The sequence below is a fragment of the Serinus canaria genome, chromosome Z, assembly GCF_022539315.1.
Source record: "Serinus canaria isolate serCan28SL12 chromosome Z, serCan2020, whole genome shotgun sequence".
NCBI classification, from domain to species: Eukaryota; Metazoa; Chordata; class Aves; order Passeriformes; family Fringillidae; genus Serinus; species Serinus canaria.
The window spans coordinates 75,407,683-75,432,603 of record NC_066343.1 but is presented as its reverse complement, the minus strand read 5'-3'; the positions used below and the strand labels follow the sequence as shown (position 1 = coordinate 75,432,603).

Sequence of the window (24,921 nt, the reverse complement as noted above, 5' to 3'; positions counted from 1 at the left end):
AAAAAAAAAGTTCCTCATTGTACAAGACCTAAATGTCCCCCCATTTTATTTTGAGATAGTGCTTGATAAAGAGTTTTATTACCGTTGGCTCCTCTCCCCCTGTGACAGTTGAAGAACGAGCTCTCCTAGAGGGACCATTCTGCTGTTAAATGATAATTAATGTTACACAGATTTACTGAAGAAGGTCACAGGTTACTGTCACATCTTTAGGAGCAAGGCATCAGACACATTTGCCAAGAGAGAGCAGTTAGGTGGGTAATAGCAAATCTGAAAGTCATCGGTCACTGGTTACCAAGCCAGAATCCCAGAGGAGCGCTGGATTTAGGAAGAACGTGTGCTCAGTTGCCAGGAGAGAAATGATCATTAGCTCAGGAAGGATGAGATGTGGTTAAGCTCAGGTACAGTGATGTTTAGGGCAATGTCAGTGCTGCTGATCTGACCAAGTGCTCAGGAAATGAGTGTCCCTCAAGAAGCAGGAAAAAGGCCCCTCTCTCTCTCCCCAGCCCAGCTGCCAGCCCACGCCCAGCCCCTGGCATGCTAAACACAGCAAGAAAGCAGCACAGCAGCCCCTGTTCCCCCTGCAGCCAGGCACAAAGCTGCACTGGGGCCCACCCCAGAGCCAGGGACATGCTTCAGCTACACTAAATAACTGCTACAGCTGGGGAAAATCCAGCCAAGAGAAAACCTCTGTGGTTTCTGGAAACGTTCACCCAAGAGCAGCAGAGAGAACAAGCGACACAGACACACCAAACTTCTTGGTATGCACAGGTTTTCTATTTGCAGATTCACATGGGACATATTTATAACTTTTAAAAAATGAAGAAAAAACTCTTGGAAGAAAAGTATAATCTTTTGAAAGATTCTTTTGCGATCAGTTTTATTCAAAAGCAAACCTTGCACACTCCTATTTTAAGTGGTCTCTGTACCTACTGCTGAGAGGTGGCAGAGAGAACAAACCTGCCACCTTTGCAACCCTCACACGTGGGCTGTAGGAGAGGCACCACGTTCTGTCAGCTGGAGCACAGTGTGCATGGTTCTGATAGGAAAGAGAAGCTTTGTTTACAAAACATCTTTGTATCTTTTCCTGTTTGAACAATCTCCTTAAATAAACCTGCAGAAGTTGCCTCCTTTTCACTACAACCAGGCAAAAGACCAATCCTTTGAGATTTTAGACAGATTTTTATATTGCAAGTAAATCACCTTACGGGCCACAGAAATATGTCTGCTATCAGAGTCCTGTGGCTGCTCCAGTTCCAGGTAGAGCTGGCTCCCCTGCTCTCTCCTTCCTCAGCTGGGAACAACCCTTGGAGGGGTTTCTCCACTGGAGAGAAATTCAAACTCTTTATCATGTGCCACTGAGTGCACATAGGAGTGCAGTAATCTAAATTTCCAGGGTAAATAACTGAGGAGAGGGTGGCTTGCTCAGTCTCCAAACATTTTCCTGTGTCAGGAATGTCCTCTTTTTTTAGCTCACCTGAATTTGGTTTGGCCCACCTTGGTCACTGATCTGTGCCTGACTGGAGCTGGCCCAAGGCAAGGTGTTATTCAGAGTGAGAGAATGTGCACCCAAAAAGGAAGGAGCTCTGGCTTACCAGGGATAACTGGGACTGCTCAGCGACGGCGTCTGTCACACTGCAGGACCTCAGTCGTGAAGAAGGTTCTCTTTGCTGCAAGGAAAAAACCAGAAAGATGTCTCCACTTTAGGGTGTCTTAAAACATGATGTTTATTCAGAAAATTCAGTAATTACAGGCATTAACCTTTGCAGCAAACAATTACCGACTTCTGTTTTACCACAGAGTGGTATATCCCATTTCTCTACTTCCTACATACTTAAAAAAAAGGGCCCATCGTTTTCCTAAAGGAGAAATGCCAACATGATGGAACTCATGAATTATTGAAAAAAATAAAGCATTAAGAAATATATCCAAAAATCAAATTATTTTGGATGAAAGCTCAAAGTCTTAAAAAATAATTTACTTCAAAATTTATGGTATTTCTTTAAAAAAAAAATTCTGTTTCAATCTTCCTCTTTGCTGCTAACTTTTGAATTAGTTGTGTCTTTTCCCAAGACACATCCTTCATGATTGTGAACTAGAAACAAAAAAGCAGACACATATCACGTCTGACACTACACTGTAATTCCTCCCCACCAGTCCAGCTGGGCACTCCAGGGCTGAGCAGTGTTTAGGAAAACACAGCACTGACACATCTGCAGTAAAACCAGTGGGTGCTACTAAAACTGCAGCTCTCAACACAAGCCCAAGTGCCTCTGCATGCAGACCCAGGAGAGCATCAGAGCTGTCACTGGCTGACCAACCTCCAGGTGACATTCCCATCAGGCAGAGACCAACTGCACTGGCTCTTTGGGAAAAATGCACCTAATCGAGACTCTTTCTGATGAGAACAAGAGGATTTATCTTTTGAACTACAGAGGTACCTTGAGAGCATTATACTAAGAATAAAAAATAAATAAGAGCATTATGCTCTGTTTAATATTTATAATTATTTTTGTAATCAAAGAGACATAACATTCCCCCAGTCGTACATGCATTATCCTGATTTTTTAATGGCATCTGACTAATGGATAACACAAACAGAGAGACCTTTTTTTTGTTTTTCCCTTTCCTTTGGAAATTCCTAGCTTGATACCCTTGACTCTCATCTCTTTTGTTTCACTAAAGGTCTAACAATAGCAGAGTCTGAAGTTAAACTCACGCAGAACTCTTGAAATCTGAACAGAGGAATTCTGTTGTCTGAGGCAGTTTGCTTACTGGTGAAGCTGTTTTTTGGAAGGGAATTTCAACTACTTGTTCAGCTTTTCCTGAGCCCAGCAGTCACTCCCCAGGCATGAAATGATTCAGGTTATGCTAAAGAAATGCACATTTCTGCACTAGAGCTTTACAGATGGCACGTCACGTACAATCAAAGAGCCGAGTTGTTCCCCATTGGAATCAGGAGTGACCTGGAGTCTTCTGCTCAGCTCCTCAGACAGCTCCTGAGGACTGGTCCGGGACACCGGAGATGCAGGAGGAGGTGGCAGTGACAAGCTCAAGGAATCCCCACTGGCACTTGCCTCCTCTGAAATGGTTTCCCAAGGCTAACAAAAGAGAAGAAACTAAGTTCAGGTTTTATACAGACCGAGTCTTCTTTCCCTTTGCCTTCTGTGTGATCATCTCACTGTGTCCAACACACAAACAACAGCTTCTCTTCACCCTAGATCAAGGCACTACAGAAAACTGAAGCACAGGGCAGCTACAGCCAGTCCACTTGCCTATTTTTTATCATTTATTCCACTGTTGTTTAGAGCAGAATATGAAAGTGTTTCTACCAGTGTATATAAGACAAGCAATTTGGAATGATAAATGTTTCTCCCAGCATTTACGTGGGACTCAGTGCTGTCCATAGGCCACCAGGCAGCTGCAGCTGGACCCTGGCAGTGTGCCTCTGGCTGCACTGTCATTGTGCTGCTGGCATCTCCCCAAGGCAATGTCCACAAACGCCGTGTAAAACCACGGCTCTGTGGGCTGTGTGGTAACGAGCTCACACGTGAGAAGCAGGGCAGCTCCTCAAGCCCAAGGCTTGGGCATACCTCAGGAATGTCTCCACTCTCCACAGGCTCTGGCTCCAAATCCTCGCTGATGTGGCGCCGAGAGCGGAAGCGCCTGTGAGCTGCCTCTTGGTTTATCTGTCTGATATTGTTATCTGACTCAGATCCCACGTCGCTGCAGGGGGGAACCCAGCACAGGAAGGAGAAAAAAACAAGAAAATAACCCAAGTTAAACCCCCATTTTGTCCATTGCCTTCAAAACCTTGGTAATGCTTTCGATTATAAAAATCATTTTTCATACATGTATCAAGCTTCATAATTAGGAGACTGTTTAATCCCTCAGTTGAAAGAAAATAAAACTGGAAGCACTTCACAAATATCACAGAACACGAGGCTGGGAAGTACCTCAGGGGTCATTCCCTGCTGGCAGGGAAACCATGGCCTAGACAGGATGACCCAGCACTCTGTGGAGCCCAACTTTGAACGTGTCCAGTGCAAGGGGGATCCAGCACTTCCTTGGACATGGTTTAGCAGTGACCTTGCCAGAGCAGGTTAAATACATGATCTCACTATAACTCCTAACACTGTCAGTTATTCACACTCTGTAAAATATAAGCTTGCCACAGCTTTCTAAATCTAATTTTGAGAAGATATTGCCACAGAGCTCTCTGACAGCACATCCTGGGAATGAAGTCTATTCACAGAATAATAACCAGGATCTCCTCAAAGCTAATCTGTTCGATTTCATTGAAACTTAGTAGAGTTGACTTTTTTCCTTACCTCTTCAACAGTCTCTACAAACAAAGTAATTTACACCTGTTAAATTATTTACTGAAAATTCCTTATCTGTCTCCTAACATTCTAAGGTGCTTTGTTAATGCACTGCCTTCTCTGGCATCCCAGAGCTCCTGGAATTTCCCAGAATACTCAGTGTCTCTGTGATCTGCTGGGGGCAAGTATCTCTTTCAGGCATAAACAAAGCACGCTTTCCTTTGTGCCTGGAGCCTCAGCCTGGCTCTCCATCCCACCCAGCCCCAGCTGCTTACATGAGGCTGGGCCGGTGCCACTGGGTGCTCCTGTTGTTGTGGTTCACGTAGTAGGTCCGCCCCAGGTTGTCCACCTTCTCCTCCCAGCCGGGGGGCAGCGGAGGAGGCGGCAGCTCCTCCTGCCGCTGCGAGGCCGCATCGCTGGAATCCACCACGTCCCAGCCGTGCTTAGGAAGGAAGGAAAAAACCTCTGTGGTTACAGTGTGCACCTCGTTTCAATGAGAAAAGAGCTAAACTCCCATCAGTTTGTTGAAGAGGGATTTCCAGAGGTGGCTGGGTGGTGGCTTGGTGCCACTTCTCCTGGTGGCTTGGTGCCAAAGAGAACCAACTGCCAACTCTATTTCCAGGGCTTTATCCTTCAAGTGCAGCTGACTCTACAATTTTTCTTGAATCCTTCCTTGAGGATTCAGCCTTACCTCAGAGTCATCCCTCTGATCACTATTTTCTTCCTCTTGGCCACCATTTTTGGGCATATACGCCATCTTCAGTCTCAAGAAACCCTTCACACGAGATTTGTGGCTACAAGACAAGGAGATACATTGCAATTAAGAACTCTTAAATAATTGCAAATAAAAAAAAATTAAGTAAGAAATGTTTTAAAGTCCTCAAATGTTTTAAAGTTCCTTTGTCTCACCTTCTTGGTCTGAGGAGGAAATCCTTAAATGTGTACGGCCTCTCCATGGTTGGGTCTTCCGTCTGTAAGCAATGGAAAAAATGGTAAGTTAAATGGCTTGCCCACAAGTCCAGCCACATTAAGAACATTCACACAGCAGGCTGACAGATTACATCTCTGATTTCCACTGAATCCCAAGTTACCTACAGGAATCTTGAAAACTTTCTATTCCTTGAGAATTTCAGCTTTCTTACCAAGTAAGTCACATCCTTCACATGTGCAAACACACAGCTGCTGTGGGCAGAGCATTTGTCACCACAAGGAGTTCCTGATCCTTCCCTTGTAGCTTTCCACTGTTACAGTTTATAACCCAACACCTCCAGATCAACCATAACAGATACATCTAAACAAGCATCACAGTGCAAGTCATTACAAAGAAATTCTTCTCCTACAATAACATTCATCAATAGCAAGAAGTCAAAATCAGACACAAAAAGCCAGTTATGCTCAACTGACATAAGTGGCATATGTTAAGATTAACATGCACAACATTTAAAAAATATTAACTACATTCAGCCAATGTTAGTCATCCAAAACAGTATATAGTATCAAAAATGTTTGTACCAAGCCTAATGCAATCACTGTAGATACACACACATATATTTATTCCATTTACAAATCTATAAATACAAATTGCACTTAATTTAGCATCTAATTTTACAGCCCATCCAGAATCCTGGCTGCTGGGGGGAAACTAGACAACTTTACAGAATTACAGAACCAGTTTTACACTGAATTCCTCCATTAATTAAGAAACAGAAACAAACATTACCACCTTCAAACCGAACACCTTCAAATGTCTATTGACAATAAAATTATTCAGACCCTGTGTCAATTACTTTCAATTGATTGCTATTGAACTCTTACTGTTGGCAAAGAATTCAATTTCAGCTAAAATAATGAACAGATAAGAGTTCTGGCAGCCTTTTGGCTTTTCATGCATTTGCTGAAGCAAACCTACTCTCATGAAGCTTTTTTTGCACAGAAGGTGCATTCCTTCCATGCACAGCTGATGCATCTCCCTGTCCCTGCACAGGTGAGGCTTGGCTGTCCACAACAGTTTATTTTAAAGCTCTGCTGGGATCTTTTGCTTTAAGAGAAAGTGCAGCAGCTGTACACAGCCCCCGGGGTTTCCAGAGATCTGGTGCTTACCGGGAGGTGACTGAGCGGCACATCCACCTGGCCCAGGAAGTCGTCTCTGGTCTGTCACACAGAAAGTAAACTTACATCAGAAGAGCAAAAATAACAACTATCAATCTAGTGGCAATGAGACAAAAATAAAGATGGTTGAGTACCATTATTTTAGGAATCACTGGTTTCTACCCCCTTATTGTTGCCCATATTAGTTGTTGTAATTCATTTGTCTTAGCACAGTATTTCTCGTGACATTCCCAACAGGCTCCTGAGCCCACAGCACACGTGGTGGTGCTGACACATTCTGCCCGGGGAAGCCACCAAGACCAACCCAGAGCCCCCCCCAAGCACTGGGAAGCCCCAGGTGGTTTCCTGTTGAAGGAGGACAGGTCCCAGCCTTCCTTCACAGACTGACAGTCCTATACCTACCCACGGTGGGAGCAGCTCAGCCAGCAGGGTCAGTCCCAGCATTTGGGTCTGGGCTGGGAAATGCTGGCAGCAGCTGAGGCCAAAGGACACCTGTGGCAGACGGGTGCTTGCTGTGGGACCTGGGCCCTGTGCTCGAGGGACACTTGGGACTCACTGGGGCAGGGACTGTCACCACCAAGCAGTTGTGTTCTTCCAAATCCAACCAGCTACCAGGGAATGCAGCTTCTGTTCAGATACTGTTTGTGACACCAGATACCAGCCCCAGTGATTCCCAAATAACCTGCTGCCTATTTATAGCCACGCTATGCACGGAATTCCAGGAAGTGCATGCTGCTGCTGCACGGCCAAGTTTACATATTTCTCATAGCAGAGCATTAAGTTTAATATTAAAATTCATATTTTATATAATAACCTCATAAGAATTGTGTTTCTACTACAAAGACAGCATGGTGTTTTGTGGTCCCCACAGAATGGACACATCCTGCTATGCTGGATGCTACAGAACAACACAGAAAGCACTAAGAAGACCATGGTTTTTCCAATTTTAAGTAAAAAACAGGGAGTAGATTTTTCATTACAGAATTTTGACTATTAATCTTCTTCCTAGCAAATACTAGAAAAACCTGGTAGCATGCCCCATCTTTCAGTACAGTCACTCCAATAACAGCTACTCTGAACAAATACACACCTATTGCTACATCTCTTCTTGCAGTTGTTAGCTCAAGAAAAATACAACTCATGGATACAGGAAATGTTCAGGTAGGTTAGAAACAGCCTCAAAGAGCCTAAACCAACAAAATATGTTTGTAGCTTACAGTGGAACTGGAAACCCCTCAGTCCCAGCCAGCTCTGTAAGCAGAATTACTTCCTCATCTAATTCTGCATGCATGTGGTCACCTTTGCCAGAACTAGGGCTCTTGTAAAACTCAGCCTTTATGTAACACTTGACTGTACATTTACATCTGTAAGAAAAGGGGTGGAGGCTAGCATTTTAATATTAGTATTCAGTATTTCTGTCTGTGAAAAGAATTTTCTCTTGCAAACCTCCACAGCTCTAAAATTTAGGCATTCTCACTTTGGGGCTTCCTGCTTCCAGCAAAGGCACCTCATGAGCCACAGGAACCTTTTCCGCTGCCTTCTTTTTCCATTTCTCACTATAACGATGCTGTTTAGGGTTTGCTCTTTTTCTTCTATGCTCTCTGTATCCTTCACACATATATTTGTAACTCTGTCACCTATCATATTAGTAGCTAAATTTCCCAGTACTTTTCCATGGCCTCTCCCTAAGCAGAAAGACAAAACAAATTCCAGAGCTCCAAGCCCGGGGAGGTACAAGGCTCCAGTACTATCTTGGTTCTTCCTGGGAATCAAGGCTGAGAACAACCCTTCAAGAAATATTTTCACTGACAAAGTACAGCTAGTGCTGAAGGGGGGCTCCAGAGAAGGGGCTTGACTGGGGGTGGGGGGGGGAACTGCAACACCACTTGTCCTCCTAATTGGTGCTTTTTATCAATTCTGCTAATTTCCTAAAACCTATAAAGATGTACTCACCCCTGGGGGGGACGTAGGCTTTTGTGGACATCTTTCCATAACTGCTCCTGAAGGCCTTCAAATAAATATCTCCTTTCATATTACCTCCTTACTGAAATTATTTCCAGGTTGGAAAAAGGCAACAATAACAGCGTCTGTTTTGAGAAACTCTCTGTCACTAAAATCCACAGAGTCACCCAAGGCACCAGCCTACTCAGCTGTTTATCACAGTATCACACTTCTAACCCCTCTCCAGTCCGATCCCCCCAGACAGTGAGTAATCCCTTCTCCACCACAAAGGCACAGGATGCAGATGCTCACCTTGAGTAGGACTTTCTCAATCAGAAGGAGTGACCCCTCAAATGTCATTGCTCCCTCAGTATTGCTCCTGTCCCACCTGGAACGTGGCCTCTGTGTGGGCAGCAGGACAAGCACGCACAGGCAGGGGTGGGGCAGAGCTCAGATGCTCTGTTAGAGTCTTACTGCAAAGCTCAACTACAACAAAAGCTATCCCAAAATTTCCTAATTAGCCTTTAACACTCAGAGCAATTTTACCAAGTTTCAGCATCCCCTGGTCCATCTCTTGGGTTGGTTTAGCACATTTATTGTGGAAGAGGAGAAAGTCAGACACCGTCCTATTTTCCAAGGAGCTCTCTTGAAATGAAAGGTAATCACTGCAGTGTTTTGGCAGACATAAACACCCATCTGTTCAGGAAACCCAAATCTGTCCAACCACCTCGCTCATTCATGCATTGATGCTGTGGGAAAGCAGCACCAGGCTCACACACACCAGGCATGGCAGGTGTTCTGTGCACTGAATTTTCCAGAGTGTGTGAGGGACCCCTCACACCTGCACGGACACTGCAATGAAACCTGGTCATCACTGCATCCCAAGAACAGCCAAACACCTCACTACCTCAATGTCCAGTGAAAGGCAATGGAAAAAACCAAGGAAACACTTCATTAAGTGTAATCAGTAGTCAGTTGTTGTCATCATATTGCAAAGCTCTCATTCTTCCTCAGTGATTTCTCACGGGCAGCAACTGACTCCTTCTTCACAGCCAACAACTCCAACTCTCTTCACAGCACAGCCAACAAACCCCATCTCTCTCCTCACCCAGCTAACCCTCTCTTTTGTAGCACTCTTCTTATTGCACACAGCTGTGGCCTATTAAGGGCAGGCCTGTTCCTATTCTTTGGTGATCAGTACAGCTGCAGCTCCTCAGGTGTGAGACTGCCTTCTGCACTATATTTTCTTACATTCTATCCCTCCACAGTCAGTGACTGAAAAAGCTTCAAAAACCAACAGAACTACCTGGAAATTCTAACTTGTGCCAAACACCTCAGAATGTGAAACAACTCCCTGTTCATCTTAGGAGACTGAGGTGACAAGGTGACACTCCCAAGCCAAACGTACATAAAAATTAGGCTGCAATTTGGTGCCTGTCCAAGTTGCAAGCCAGGAAGAAACGCCTGGGATAAAGTTGCAGCGCCCTAAACACCCTCAGCCACCAAAGCAGCAGAGAAAGGAAAAGTATCCATCGACACTTCAGTGCAAACCAGAACTGAAGCCTCAGGTTTGTATACAAGCACATCAGTTTTACTTGGACCACACAAAAGTATGAATAAACTGTTGCACTGATGATCATTTCAATCACTGAAGCTTGTTTTCCAGAAGGGAAAGTGTCAATTGTTAACAGTTCAGCTGTTAGAGACTTGCTCATTTCAGCTCTGGAATAAAAGGTAAATATTACCTTAGATGTGCTCCCATAAAGTAAAACAGACATTACAGTTGGGTAATAGCTGAGCACATGAGCACCTACAACAGGCAATTCAACTGCACTTAGCTTTATTCCAGCCTGAACAGAAATCAGAATTGGAAAACAGCAGAGGTACAACAGGTTAGTCAGGACTTTGACTAAAAGGTCACACACACAACATGAAGGATCTGCAGGAGGGGGCAGGTCTCTAAATACTAACACTAAATACTATTAAGCCCCCCCAAAGGTGTACACAAGCTGACACCCCCAAGACATGCAGGTCTCCCAAGGAAAGGCTCTACTGCTGCTGTGCAGTACCAGGCCAAGCTGCAATGCTGTGCTTATCTGCTGCTTCCTTAGACCAACATCAGCAGGACAGCTCTCCCAGCAGCCCTGCTCCTGGACTTCTCCTGCCTGTCCCAACCTGGACCAATACACCACGCTGCTACAGGTGATCACCAACAATGCAGAACAAACTCCTGAAAGCTTCCTAAGGTTGGGAATGATCCCAAAGGGGTTCCCATGGAATCCCCCTGTATGAAAAAGTGATCACCTTGGCCTTGGGAACCACCAAGAGAGCCATGGCTCACCCCAAGTGAAGCACTGGACAGTCAGTGACAAGCTGGGAGAAGAGGAACAGTACCAGAAGCCGTACTGCTGCCAGCTGCCAGCCAGGGCTGAGGCTGGAGCACTCTGGGTACAGAGCTCTCAGAGGTGCTTTGGTTCCCTGGCCAGACACCAGGCTGGGAAATAACACTCCACCCACCTGCAGTTCCCTTGGCATTTTGAGATGATCAGGATGTTCCCAGCTTCCTGACCTGAAAATTGTTGCGTACTATTTCTGGGCACTGTTTAAAGAGAAGCCACATTCCAACCCAGATATTGCTTAATTTCAGAGCAGGCAGAGATGAACCCTACAGTAAATTTAACTGGTTTTTAGTGGCCTTGAAGTAAACCAGAGTTCACACCTTTCTCAGCCCACAACCACCCTGTGCCGTGCTTCAGCACACAGCTATATGTCTAAATTATTATGCAGGTGGAAACCCTGCTGAGGGTCAGAGCCCATCTTCTCTTGACATTTATTCCAAACTTTTCGAATCACTGCAGCCCTGGTGGGCAACATGGAATATGATGAGTGGCCGTGAAGGGTGCTCATGGGAACATCATGTGGAACATGTGCCAGCAGTGGTTTGGTGGGAAAGAGGAGAGAGGGACAGGGAACCCAGCCCTTGGCTTAAACCTGCTGATCCTGACAGCTAAATGCCAAAGGCACCGTGAAAGATGGGATAAACCCACTGGGCAAAGCCAAATCCCAGGCTCTCAAGAGGGCATTCTCACCTCCACTGAGCACTCAGCAGCCACTCTGCTAGAACAGAAGTGAAAAATTAAGCACGAATTAAGCCAATTTTCCTGACATAGTACTTAAACTCAGCACTTGAGATGTGATGTGCCTTTGCTGCCAAGTCCTGGAAAACTGCTTCAGGAGTGGTCCAGACTGTCTGGCTCAGACAGCACCACATTTCCCAGCACAAATACAAGAGCTGCACACAGCAACAGGAAAAATACAAGAGCAGAAAACACTGCTGCCTTCCCAGAGAGCTACAGGAAATCACCTGTCTCACCTGGAGAGAAAACTTTTCTGAACTGTACTTTTACCAAAGGCTTTAAAAATGAAAAGGAACCCCCAAAAAAAAGAGGATTTGTGTTCATGAAAGTATTGTTAATTATTTAAAAAAAAAAAAAAACTAGCAGCAAAACACAATTTTATTAATTGAAACAAATCACATTTACTGCTCTCAACTAAAACCTAAAGTATTAGTTAGCCATCACAGATGTCTCTCTACACCTAAGGCTTATCAACTCCCTGATCTCATTCTCATGAATAAAGCTACAATGATACTTTTATGATATTTGATTATATGATTACTAAAATTCTTAGCTAGAAAGTTTCAGCAATCTTTCTTTCTTTCTGAACTGCAATAAAACTCTCTTCATTTATATAAACTTTCAGAAATTCTGCCACTTGCCACTGTCATCACTTCTTTCTTAAACAAAATATTTCCAGCAGCACTTCCCAAGCATAAATAAAATTCCACCTTTCATTTGCTAATAATGGCAACTGACTACACTTTTGCAGTGGATCTCTGCAATCTGGCTCTGATATTTTCACTGGTGTTTTCTTAATCAAGAATATTGCACTGTAACCACAGAAAAAAACCCTAATTGATGGCGGGGGGGAGGGTGGTTTTCCCACTCCAAATCTGTAAGTGTGGGTAGAACAAACAACACAGGTGGGTTATTTCTTAAAAAATGATCTATTATTCCTTCCCACCAGAGTAAACAAACGCTGACTTTTCCTCCAGGCAGCTCAATACAAGAGAGTCAGATTACACTTTCCCTGTGCCTTCCCTCTCAGCTTTCATTTTCGGCCCAATTACTGCCCCTGGGGTGTCAGTGCCACGCACGGAGCACAGGGAAGGACAAGGTGCTACACGAGGCTCCCAGGGTCACACACTGCCCTCGCTCTCCAGCCTGCGACGCCACAGAGCCAGGGAACACGCAAGGCTGCTCCTGGCAGCCAAACCTGAGCTGAGATGAAGGAATTATGTTCTGAGCTGCAGTTTCCCACATGAGGCAGTGGTGCTCCAGACTCAGCACAGCTGAGAGACAAATGTCTCCTTCCTGGCACACATGGTCAACCGCAACTGGATCAGCTCTTAAACGGATTAAGCAAATCACAAGACATAAGCGCCAATTATTTAAATCCCGAATTATTTGTCTTGCACTGCCGCTGCTTATTTAAACATAACAAAAACCACCGAGCACCTCTGCCAAGATCTGCTATACTCCTGAAACCCAGTAACAGCCAAGAAAACTCCGGACAATGTCAGGGAAAAAAGAACCAGTTAAGCCTTACTCTCTCCATTACCGGAAAGTGGCTTCCTACTGAGCTGCCCATTGTAATTACCGGGTGACACACAGGAGGGCTGCAAACAGGAGGCTGCTCCTGCTCTCAGCTACCAAAGGCTCTCTACCTGCCACGGACAGAGTGAATGCCTGCTGCTATTACCATGGCTACATTACCAAGAGCCTCTGGAAAGATGGGAATCCATTCCTCAGACACTGAACAAACCAAACGTGGACAAAGTATAGGAGTAGCAATGGCAGGAAGAAGGAGCTGATGCCCAAGACACTTAAAACAGGCCCGAGCTGTGAAAGGATGTGGAAAATAGGAACAGAATCAATGTACTGAAGTAAAAGAACAGGTAGAAAGTGTAGAACAAAATAAATGTGTTAGGACAGCCTCTGTACTATGTTCTGTAAGAAATGAAGGCGTTACCGAAAAAACCCTCTTAGAACAAAAATTAAACAATCTTCTAATGAAGCTTCATTGTAACTCCCCAAGAAAGAACAGTGAGGCACAATGGAATGGGCTCAAAATCCCAATGCAACAGTCAGCAAGCACCACTAACTTCTAAACATCCTGCACAGTAATCTGCTCTGAAGAGTAACAGAAAAACCTGCCCTCTGCAATCCATGTAACTGCAGCCTGTATAATTAGCTGGCAAATATAATTAATGCTGCCTTGCTGCAGACACCAGGAACCATGCAAACAACAGACCTCTTACTGTCTCCACTACCATTTCTTCTGTGCACTAATCCACTTATCCTACCTTTTCCTTCTGCTCAGAGAATGTCCTACTTTCTGTTTCTTTTTCTCATCAACAGCAGTTCAGATTTTTGGATGTATTCAGACTTTTGGATTCCACCATATATCTGTCATGACCAATTTTTCTGTGTAAGTACTTTCTTGGCAGAAAGTAGTGAAAAATACAACCCTCAGAAAAGCCAAGTGCTGTTAGAGTAGAGATGCTCTCCTGCACTAGGGGGATTTATATTCCCCCTAAAGCTATTGCAGTGCTTCTAATATATCCTGGAGAACTGCAACAACTGAGATTTGAAGGGCTTGAGATGCAGAATGTATCCAGCTCCTGCAAGCATGCTGGAAGATGAGCAGGATAGCTGGTTTTAACAGAAAGACTAAAATGGTCATCACCTTCTAAAACACTTTCACCTCCTCCTGCAACTTGAAGAAGGCAGCTGAGAAAGAAAAAAGATGTTCAGACTGTGACTTCTGTGGGAATTGAACAGAGATAAAACTGAAGAAATCCATAGATTCTCTCCCAAAATCTGCCAAAAATGGAACTGCTGTTTTAATAAATAGCTTGAAAAATAGAGAGATTAAGGGAGCATCACTTCCAGAGGCATAATGTGTACATATTCTGCACAGACATGCTGAGTAAGCAAAACTGTGCACTTTGGAAATTTTCTAACCAACGATTCTTCTCTCTGCAGCTCTTCCATGATTCTGGTCAAATTTACTGGCATTCTTCATACAATTTAGAATAATTCTCAACTCAAGAACTCTGCAGCAAAGAACTGGTCTTGAAGAACAATGAAATTTTAGTCATCCATCACACTGATGTAACATCCTTCATCATTACTGAGCACTATTTCTGAATATGCACACTGCTCATTGCAAAGCACCACTAAAATAATATAAAATGACTCATGGCGAAGCAAAAGTTCCCAGCAGGGACACTCATTTCTGCCAGTCCACCCTCCCCTTGTCCACACCATGCACTGGGCCATCAGCCACTCCCAACAGCTAAGAGCAGCCTCAAATGCCTGCAACAATCCCCACTGTAACCCGAGCATGACAACCCAAGCTCATGGGACCAGGGACAGTTTGGAACCAAATGTTTATCTGACTCCTCCAGAACCCCCAGTAAAGCCTTGTGGGCACACCAGCTCACACTGGCACAAGCTGTGATTCCCTGCCAGTAAACCCTCGTGGGCACACCAGCTCACACTGGCACAAGCTGTGATTCCCTGCCAGTAAACCCTAGTGGGCACACCAGCTCACACTGGCACAAGCTGTGATTCCCTGCCAGTAAACCCTAGTGGGCACACCAGCTCACACTGACACAAGCTGTGATTCCCCTGCCAGTAAACCCTAGTGGGCACACCAGCTCACACTGGCACAAGCTGTGATTCCCTGCCAGTAAACCCTCGTGGGCACACCAGCTCACACTGACACAAGCTGTGATTCCCCTGCCAGTAAACCCTAGTGGGCACACCAGCTCACACTGGCACAAGCTGTGATTCCCTGCCAGTAAACCCTAGTGGGCACACCAGCTCACACTGACACAAGCTGTGATTCCCCTGCCTGTAAACCCTAGTGGGCACACCAGCTCACACTGACACAAGCTGTGATTGCCCTGCTGTGTCCAGCTCACACGGTTACAGCTCCCTGAGTGCCCAGCTGAACTCCCTCTCTCTGGGGAAGCTGAGGTTGCACATCTTTATCAGCAACAGCCCAGAAAACTGCAGATTAGGTTCACCTCAGTAAGGATGCAAGATCAGTTTAAACATGGCATCCTAAGACTGCAGCAGCGCTGTGAAATCTCTGCTCTCCCCAAGAGCGTGTGGGTGCCCTATAGACAGCCAGGGATGACCAGGGCAGCCCCAGCCAGCACCTTGGTGCAGCCCTGTTACATCAGGAGCATCACCGGGCTTTTCTGGATCATGATGCAGTGCTTTAGCTATGTGGGCTGAGGTTAAACAACACAGGAGGGAAATCAAAGTCGTGAAAGGCTCTGCAGGCAGGGAAATGAGATTGCTGGAATGGAATCAGGGAAAGCACGCTGACATTTATTCAGCCTGAATTTTCCAAAGGTACTAAGTACGTTCTTTCAACTGGCTGATCCCAGCAGCACTTACACTCAAGAAGGCATTAGGCCTGGCAATATGTGACATCATTTTTTTGCTTTAATGATTTTCCCAATGCTATGGAAAAAAACAAGATCCACTGTAAGAGTTCTAAGGCCACCTTTCTGTAACACGAGACTTTGTTCTGCTGGGTAATAATCAGAATCCTGAGGGGAAACTGTGCACTGGCTGGGCATTGACCAGAGGGGGACAGTAAGGTACATCATGCTTAGGCCACTGACATGCTAATTAGTGGACATTAACTACTCCTAACTTCTGTAAATTAATAATCATTTACACCTACACATGTCCAAGCACTTTTTCCTTGCTGAGACCAAGAACCTTCACTTCTGCTCAATTTTCAAGCAGCACATTTGTTTGCAACAGAAAGGAGAACCAAGATGATATTGACTAGTGCATGGGGATCAGTCACTAATATTTACTGCCAGATTTTTTATGGTGGGTAATTTAAATTGCAGTCAGTTGAAAATCCAGTGGGTAGCTGGTAATATGAACTCTCTGGGTGAAATTTCAAGAACACAGAAAAAAGCTTGAAAAGTTTGTTCCACACTTTATTTTCTAATTTACTTTGTTTGTATTCTGGAATTCTGCACAATGATTTGATTAGAGCAGAAACCAGAAAAGCCAGAACTCCAGTACTATTGGCTGCAAACGTCTGGTCAGAACGGCCAATCCCCATTAAATTTAGGAGCAGAACAAAAGGCAAGGAAGAGTTCAGGCCAGCTCCAAGCTCCCAGGAAGCCTCTGCAGGAGCCTGCCTGTGCTGGGAAGGGAACACACAGTGCCAACTCCCACATCAGCTCCGTGGAGAATGGAGCTGGCCCTGCCAACCGGCGGCTCCGCATTCTTCCCTCCCTCCCTTTCCTGCATCTGTTTTGGCTGCACCTGGCACAAGGAGCCCAAGTGATGTCACCTGCCCAGTCAGGCCCTCTGGAACCCACTGCTGGGACACAGCCAGCTCGGCACTTGGGGGCACGAGGAACCCACAGCTCCGGCTGCCGTCCCCTCCCAGGCCTTCCTGAGCAGTGCCAGGCATGTGACTGAGACATTTCACAGGGACTGGGTCTTACAGGGGGGGTAAAGGTACATCCATTCAGGTCCTACAGGGGGGTAAAGGTGCATCCACTCAGGTCCTACAGGGGGGTAAAGGTGCATCCACTCAGGTCCTACAGGGGGGTAAAGGTGCATCCACTCAGGTCCTACAGGGGGGTAAAGGTGCATCCATTCAGGTCCTACAGGGGGGTAAAGGCGCATCCACTCAGGTCCTACAGGGGGGTAAAGGTGCATCCATTCAGGTCCTACAGGGGGGTAAAGGCGCATCCACTCAGGTCCTACAGAGGGGTAAAGGTGCATCCATTCAGGTCCTACAGGGGGGTAAAGGTGCATCCATTCAGGTCCTACAGGGGGGTAAAGGTGCATCCATTCAGGTCCTACAGGGGGGTAAAGGTGCATCCATTCAGGTCCTACAGGGGGGTAAAGGTGCATCCACTGAGGTCCTACAGTGGGATAAAGGTGCATCTACTCAGATTCCAAAGTGGGATAAGGAAAGTATTTCCTTATGGGAATATGAAATACTTTCCTTTCCAATGGGAAAGCAAAGTATTTCACATTCTTACATACAAGCTGGCCAAAGCTGGGCAGTTGGTTAATTACACTGAATTCTCAGGATTTACAAGCTTAGACAGGAACAGCAACCAAAGCCCCCACAGAAACTCTTTTCTCCCTCCTCTTTTTCACTGAACCTTTGTCAAGAGACAACAAAATACCCAACCCTCAGCACAATGCAATGTTAATTCCCTAAGGAAAAAACACTGTGAGGCTTACTGAGGGGATGGCAAGAGCAAGAGTAGATTGAATTCAGTTCCCTCACTAAATATAAAGCAGGTAAGGTTTTGTTTCCTGTAAGACATTTGCACTGGGACGCTGCTGCAAGGCCAAAAAGATATTAAAAAATGGTGACATCAGACCAAAACAAATCTGTTAAGACCAGTTCCCACAGTGCAATGTTTCCTGGAAGGTTTTCCCTACTCAGCCAGCGTGCCATTCCCCACATCTGCAAACAACAAAACAAAATTGTATTTCACTTGCTCAGTTAAGATCAGGTATTTTTGCACAGTAAATTAAAAACATGTAATAGACTTCAAATAATGTCACCACAAATTAACTGATTATTGAAAACCTCTTTTTCATACTTCATGTGTTACTAAACCTTTTCAGAAATTGCTGGTATCCAGCCTCACATCAGAGACAAAAAGCAGTTGCTCAAAAATGGAAATAGAATTTATTTCATTATGCAATTTTTACGCACAGAGCTGACTCACAAAAGTATACTTAGACCCCGGATAACATCCAAGCTAATAATTAATTATGTTTTAAATTCCTTGCAGTGCAATTCCTAATATTTCTCATTTTACCTGTTCTTTTTTAATGCTGTAGGTATGACTGCACGTGACTGACTGGTGAGCAAAAAGGGCAGACACAAGAAGAGACTGACTATTTGATGGACACGTGGTAAGAGACAGAAGCAATCACAGAGTCAGCATCTGATTTATTTTCTAAAGTAAGTCCCAGGCTGAAAGGGAAGCTGCAGCTTTCCACCAAAGCACTGATAGCTCTGGACTCACACCACAGCACAAAGTGTAATTTTCATTTTATTTGAACAACTCATCTCATTCCTTTGCCTTCAGCTCTCGAAGCTTCTCCCACACACCCTTTTAATTTTTTCATTCCTTTCAGAGACAAAAACCTGGCTGGTCTTAATGCCAGCTTAATTTATTTTTCTGTACATAACTGCTGACTTTTGGAAGCACCCAGTGTCACCCTGGTATTCATCCTGGACTTCAGATGAAGACATTACATACAGTAACGTATTTTACAATGAGATTTCATCTGGAAGCTAACTAAACAGGATTGATTTGGCTTTGGAATAGCTGCTGAACTAAAAACTTCAGTTTGCGTGCGGAACTTCTGTTCTGTTTATGTGTACAAAACATGCACATTCTGAAACTCATCATTACTTGACAGCTTTTCTCAAATAGAAAATCAGCTGAAGAGCACAAAAAGCAATCAACACTCGGCTTTCTTATCTGTAATTTTCTGTGGCTAGATCTGCATCAAGGCAGCTCTGGCTGGCACCTGCAGCGTTAAACCCGTGTCAGCATTTCCATTATAAATTCTCCACTTTAGAGATTGCTGCGTACCCAAACTCACATACAGATTTTCCATGCAGGAGCAAAGAGTTTATCACTGCTATTTTAAAAAGTGATACTATTTCCATCTCTGCTGCTCCAGAGAAGGACCAACAGATACAATTTTCAAGGAGAAAAAGAAAAATGCCTGATAGAAAATTCAGAATCCCAGGGAGCTCTGGGAATGTGGAGGGATGAGGTAAAAAGACAACACTGCCAATTCTTTACTCTCTGAAAACTTGACTAAAAGTTACAGATGGGTTTCTTAATTCTGCAGCTAATTTACATTACTTGCCATGAATTATTTGTCCCCCACCAGAGGGAGAGAAGAAAAAAAGCAAAATGTATTCAGGTCCTCGGTACTTGCTGCCTTGAAAACCAGCTCCTGCTCTCTGCCCAGGTCTGAGTGTGCCCACCTGCCCCCTCCCCAAGGGCCAGAGGGCTCCAGAACAGATCTGCAAGCTCATGGACACCAGAATCAAGAAGGGTGATTTCCTGTTGAGAAGAACTGATTTTGTCCTTTACAGAAAAGCCAGAGACCCAAGGAATGGAATTCATCATCCTCTACCTGCAGCTGTCAACAAAGTCCTTATCTGCAGAGAGCAGAGTCTTTCCAGATGGCCATCTGCACTCCTTGCAGAGCACGTGGAGAGCCAGGAAATTCACAGCACTATTCATTTGAACCATTTAAACCTGCAGCTAAGGCCACATGAATTATTTCCTAGAAATGTCTGTTAGGAGTCCAGGTAGCAATCCCTGAAGCAGGAGAAATATTTATTCTAAAATGATTTCTAAGAAAGGAGAGGAAGAGCAGAGCTGTGAGAAATGCAGACTTGCCAAACCCAGAGGTGCTGCTTCTGTTTGTTTACTAAATATAATTCAGTCCTACTCCTGCAACACTTTGTTAGGGCACGCTGGTTTTTGCTCACAAAGATGCCTTTGTCAGCTCTCTCCAGCAGTTGTCCAATATATTTTTGAAGTGTTTCCCACAAATCCAGCTCTGCACTCACAGCCCCCAATGATAAACAACAGCAGTATGCACAGAGCACAGATATTCTATTGCACGGCATATAAAATATCAGAGCAGGCAAAAGAATTTGCAACAAGGCTTCCAAATAAAATTTTTCACAGCTTGACATGAGCTCAGCCTTCACTTAATATTTTACCCTGTCTGGTAATGAAAGACATCCTGCCTGCCCCAAAGCACTTGTCTAAAAGAGCAGATATTTGAAAGGTCACAACCACTCGGAGCAGCAGGACGGCAGACGCCCGCTCGGATGTTTGCTCTGAGATAAATCAGGCTGCAGCAGCTGCTGCTCCCAGCCCCGGCCCAGGCCCTATATCAATCACATACACATAAACTTCTTGCACTGGGACACACCACAATTACTTTTCTTTCACACTGTCAACTACAAACCATGGCAACCTCTTTCCCCAGCTCAAGAGATCAGGTATTTCAGGTACTCCCTTACATCATAAATCTTTCAAACAAACTTCTGTGGGACAGATTAAAAATGGCACCTTAACAAGTAACGTTCTGTGGTCAAAAAATGCAACAAAACTCGCACCAAAATGCTTCCATCCCCCACACTTCCCATGGCATCCTGCCCAGTCCATCACCTCTACCCACAGTATTTCTGGATTTACTACAAGGATGAGAAACACCAAATAAAAGGTTTAAGTTTCAGTTAGTTCTTTTCCTTTGAGAGTTTCTGCCCTGCAGGACGCAGTGCCATGTGGGCTGGGCACCTCTGTGCCTGCCATGCTGCACAGCTGCCTCAATCCATTCCTCACGGTCACTCAAACCAAGAGCACAGAGGAACTAATTTCCTCATTCTCCTCTGGGAACACTGAAGCGTGTCCTTGGGATGAGAACTGCTACTATAGGGGGGATGAAAGCAGGGACTTTGAGGGGAGATGCTTTAGGAAAATGAGAACTGCTGCACAGGCCCCAGGGCACATCTCTAAAAACCTCTGCTGCCCCTGTGCTAGGTCTGACACCCCACAGCTACTTACAGAACTGGCTGTAGTGGGTCTCCATGAACAGCTGATCTTGGAAAGGAGCAAGGGATAATAAAGAGGAAAGGGAAAATCAGACATTTTTCTGCTCCCTTACGTGTCCTGGAACCAAACCTGTACCAGGAAGGGATTTCTTTCTATTTTATGCTTTCAAGAGCTCCCAGAAGGAAGGCTGGCAAAACACGGCGCCCATAAGCTTTTCCATGGGAAAGCTGCAGAGTCACCCCTGGCCTTGCTGCAGGGAGCAGCTGTCCCTGTGCTGCATTTCAGTGCCTGAGAGCACAGGAGCCATGGAGCCTGAAATCTCCTCAGCGCCCGTGCCACAGCTGGAGCCAGAGCTCGCTCTGCTAAATACAGCATCCCCGAGCTGGGAACTCGAGTGGGCCGTGTTGGATTGCACAGCAAAGCAATTTAAGCAAATGACTAATCCAAACCCTTCAGTTTCGTTCCTACTTTGGGCTTTGAAAAAGTGGCTGAAAAACATCAACCATCAATCCTCACCTGCTGTAACAAAGCAAACCCAGAAGATTAATTCTGCCACCCTAACACCAAATTGAGGCAAATCCAAACAACAAGACGGTTTACTGAGTTGTGCCAAGCCACTTGCACTTGGACTTGGATCAGGACTTGTGGCATACAAAAGGCATGACATGTTTTTCACTTCCAGAAGGAAGGAAGAAAAATTACTATAAGATTACTATAAGAAATCACTAAAAAAGATTATTTTTCCCCAGACTTCCTGGTACCTTTACTAAGTCAGTACTTTGACTGAAATTACCCTAAGATTCCCAGAGTCTTAACAACTATTTCATTACAATACACATTTTAGAATTGTGTAGAGGTACACGTGTGTCCATTACACTTAGAAAGTGCCAAAGTATTTGTTTTTACAACCAGAGTGCACAAACAGTTCTTCATGCAGCAAGATCTCAGCCAACTAAACTAACAGGAACATTTAATTTGCTATTTGAATGCCCTGATTTTAAAAAATCTTTCCAGCTGACGTAACAGTGAATTAAGAAACATGTGACAGTAAGATCTGAAAATATTACACTGGATGTAACCATAACTGAGAGCAAAGTTCCACTAGATTAGAAATAAAGCTGATTTGTGGCTTGCTCCACAGAAAGGCAGAACATTCCAGCACTACCAATGGAAGTGCTGCAGTTGGCTGCAGCCTGGCAGCCTTTGTAAGGCAATCTGTGTTACTTTAGCAGCACAGCACACCCAGCATCATACTTACTGCGGTGCCGGCTGCCACAGGACACGGGGTGCCACGACCCTCCTTACCAGCACCCTGACTTTGTTCTTCCGGCCCACGCGTGACAAGAATCCTGAAGTGCTGCTGCCTCATGTTTTGATCTGGTCTGATTTTAAACAAGCATCCCTGCCCTTGAGGCATCCGCTCTACTGAATTGCTTCTAGGTATTTCTGCCCTGTTCCTGCTGTTTCCAGGCAGCTCCGAATTCAGCCCATCACCTGTGGGGCTAATTCCTTCTGCTGGTGGCTGGACAGGGTAGGAAGTACTCCTTTCCAGCCGTATCCGAGGGTACCTGACCAATCTGTCCCCTTTTGTTCCGGTAAAGCCAAAGTTACCTCCACCTCCTGCGCCCGTACTGCTTGTCTGTGGCTGCTGTAACTGGAGAACAAAGAACTTTTTCCCTGAATTTGCTGACAGATCTGGCACATGCTGCAAGGACCAGCGCCGGGGTTCAGAGGTGGGAGCACTGTTTGGAGTCTCAGGACCAAAGGGAAGTAGAGTAACTTGAGGCACCTCAGCACTTGAGGCCCGATGCTGAATCCTCACTCCACTTATGTTTAAACCTGAAGCCGCTTCACTCCCTTCTTCTTGCCGGGCAATCGGCAGAGCCTCCTCGCTCTGGGGATTAGCACTACAAAACATTCTACGGTTACAGCAAACAGTTCCATCTGTCTGCTGCCCTAGCTCTTCCAGCAGCCTCGGTGAAGAACTCTCAGCAGTCACCTGCGGAGCGCTCAGAGAAGAGCGCTTTTCAGCGGGGAACGCGTAACGCTCCCTGAAGTCGGAGAATTTCCAGGGAAGCGTCTCCTCCGGAGAGTCCGGAGCCGCGCACTCGTCGGCACAGCCGTCGGCAGCCTTGCGCTGCAGCGAGATCTGCATGGACGAGCTCCTGGTGGGGCGCGCGTCGACGCCGTTCAGCAGCTGCGGGATAAACATGGATGTGCTCCTCTTCAAGGAGCCCACTTCCAAACCTCCATCGCCGCCATCGTCCGCTCCGTGCCGCGAGAACGCATGAGGGCTGCTTCTTCTTGGCAAGGTGTGGAATGCCATGAAAAAGTCATCTTCTCTCTCCCGGGAGAGGATCTCCGATTCGGGGGCTGTGTTGCTTCTCCCAGAGCCAAAATGAAACCGCAGCCGATGGGCCATGGTTTTACAGAGAGGAGAAAAGGAGAGGGAGAACAGCAACAATTCAGGCACTGCCAGAAGTTAAAAACCAAAGACATAAACTCCGAGAAAAAGTGTCCCATCTGCCAAACGGTTAGCACTGCAGCCCTGGGAGCGACAGATAGCAGAAATAGCCCAAGTGGCAAGCGGCATTCCAGGCATGATTGGGCAGGAGCAGTCAGCGCTCCTACACACACGGTGACATAGGGTAGGATGGTAGGAGTCACGTGGCCTTGTTCCCCCTCTCCAATGTAAGTGTGTGTGAGGAGTTTGTTTTTTCCTTTTTTTTTTTTTTTTTTTGTAATGCCAGCAAGAGCCTGAAACAGCACCTTCCCAGCTGCTCCTTTTCCATCAGGGAGGAGCGGCCCCAGCGGGAGAGCTCTCGCAGCTGACAGAGGCAGCGAATACACTCAGCACTGCTATAAATCTAAACCACATCAGATTCACAGGGCACACTTGGAGAAAGCACTTGCAGAAAAATGTAACTACAACAAAACACTTCCATTTTGTGTTAAAAGTTTAAGTCAACACCACATGCAAATGAGGAAAATTCTTTCAAGCATAACACTTTGGTGTGTTACAGCTCTGGGCTGTCATGGCAGAACAGGAATAAATACAACATGGTTACGCTTTCAATTTTAACCATGCTCATAACACAATTAAGCAACAAACTTTTGCCTTTAAAAATCCCCAACAGCAATATAACCTGCAGTTCCCTTCGAGCAACTACAAATTACAAACAAAGCAATCGTACATGTGGCAAAGATCTCTCACACAATAAAACCAGCAGAAACATGCAGGAGATCAAGACAGAAAGCTCCTTTTCCAGATTTACCAGGCAGTACAGGTGAGGAAAAAGCAGAGCTGGGTGTTGCATGTCCGTTTGTACTGATTTGTCTCAGACCCTGCACAGAACTGCCTGCTCCTGGCTGGCCTCCAGCGAGGGAGTCAGCAATGCCACCACGCGTGCCACTGCCAGCACGGAGTACAGTTACACCCTCTGGGAGCCAGAAGAGCTCAGGAGGACAGGCAGACAGGATACACCAGAACGTGAAGCAACCACCCTAAATCAGCTCTGCTACAACAAAGATACTCAGTGCCCTGAGGGCACTCACACGTGAAGGGTGCACACGCTTCTCAGTACATGCCAGAAAAGAAACTCTGGTTAACCAGAAGCACAGCTCCATCTCAGGGCCTGGACAGCTGTTCCCTGCGAGAACTGGAAAGCCTAAATCTTGTCAACAGCTCTGAAAACCTGTATGTGGCGGGTCAGTTCTCTGCCATCTGAACTCTGCTTGCAAGCAGCTTGCTTTCAAAAGCCAGAAAATTACCAAACCCAAGAGCAACGGCAGCTCAAACCGCCAGCAGCCAGCACA

General features: G+C 45.5%; 1 protein-coding gene across 8 annotated transcripts in view; it reads right to left on the bottom strand.

The window, feature by feature from the left end:
• NEDD4L (NEDD4 like E3 ubiquitin protein ligase) overlaps positions 1-24,921 on the bottom strand; it is an 81,011-nt gene that overhangs the window by 16,589 nt on the left and 39,501 nt on the right. For 3 of the 8 annotated variants that reach the window (XM_030237289.2, XM_009099650.4, XM_050986529.1), the window contains 8 exons: positions 6,420-6,470; positions 5,229-5,290; positions 5,011-5,113; positions 4,595-4,761; positions 3,591-3,723; positions 2,922-3,098; positions 1,593-1,667; positions 83-142 (listed from right to left, as the gene is read on the bottom strand). In XM_030237289.2, the coding sequence (XP_030093149.1) occupies positions 83-142; positions 1,593-1,667; positions 2,922-3,098; positions 3,591-3,723; positions 4,595-4,761; positions 5,011-5,113; positions 5,229-5,290; positions 6,420-6,470 (828 nt within the window). Of the gene's footprint in view, positions 1-82; positions 143-1,592; positions 1,668-2,921; positions 3,099-3,590; positions 3,724-4,594; positions 4,762-5,010; positions 5,114-5,228; positions 5,291-6,419; positions 6,471-22,363; positions 24,763-24,921 lie in introns of those variants that run through there. The other 5 variants (XM_050986528.1, XM_050986527.1, XM_018924782.3 and 2 more) reach the window with 5 other exon arrangements.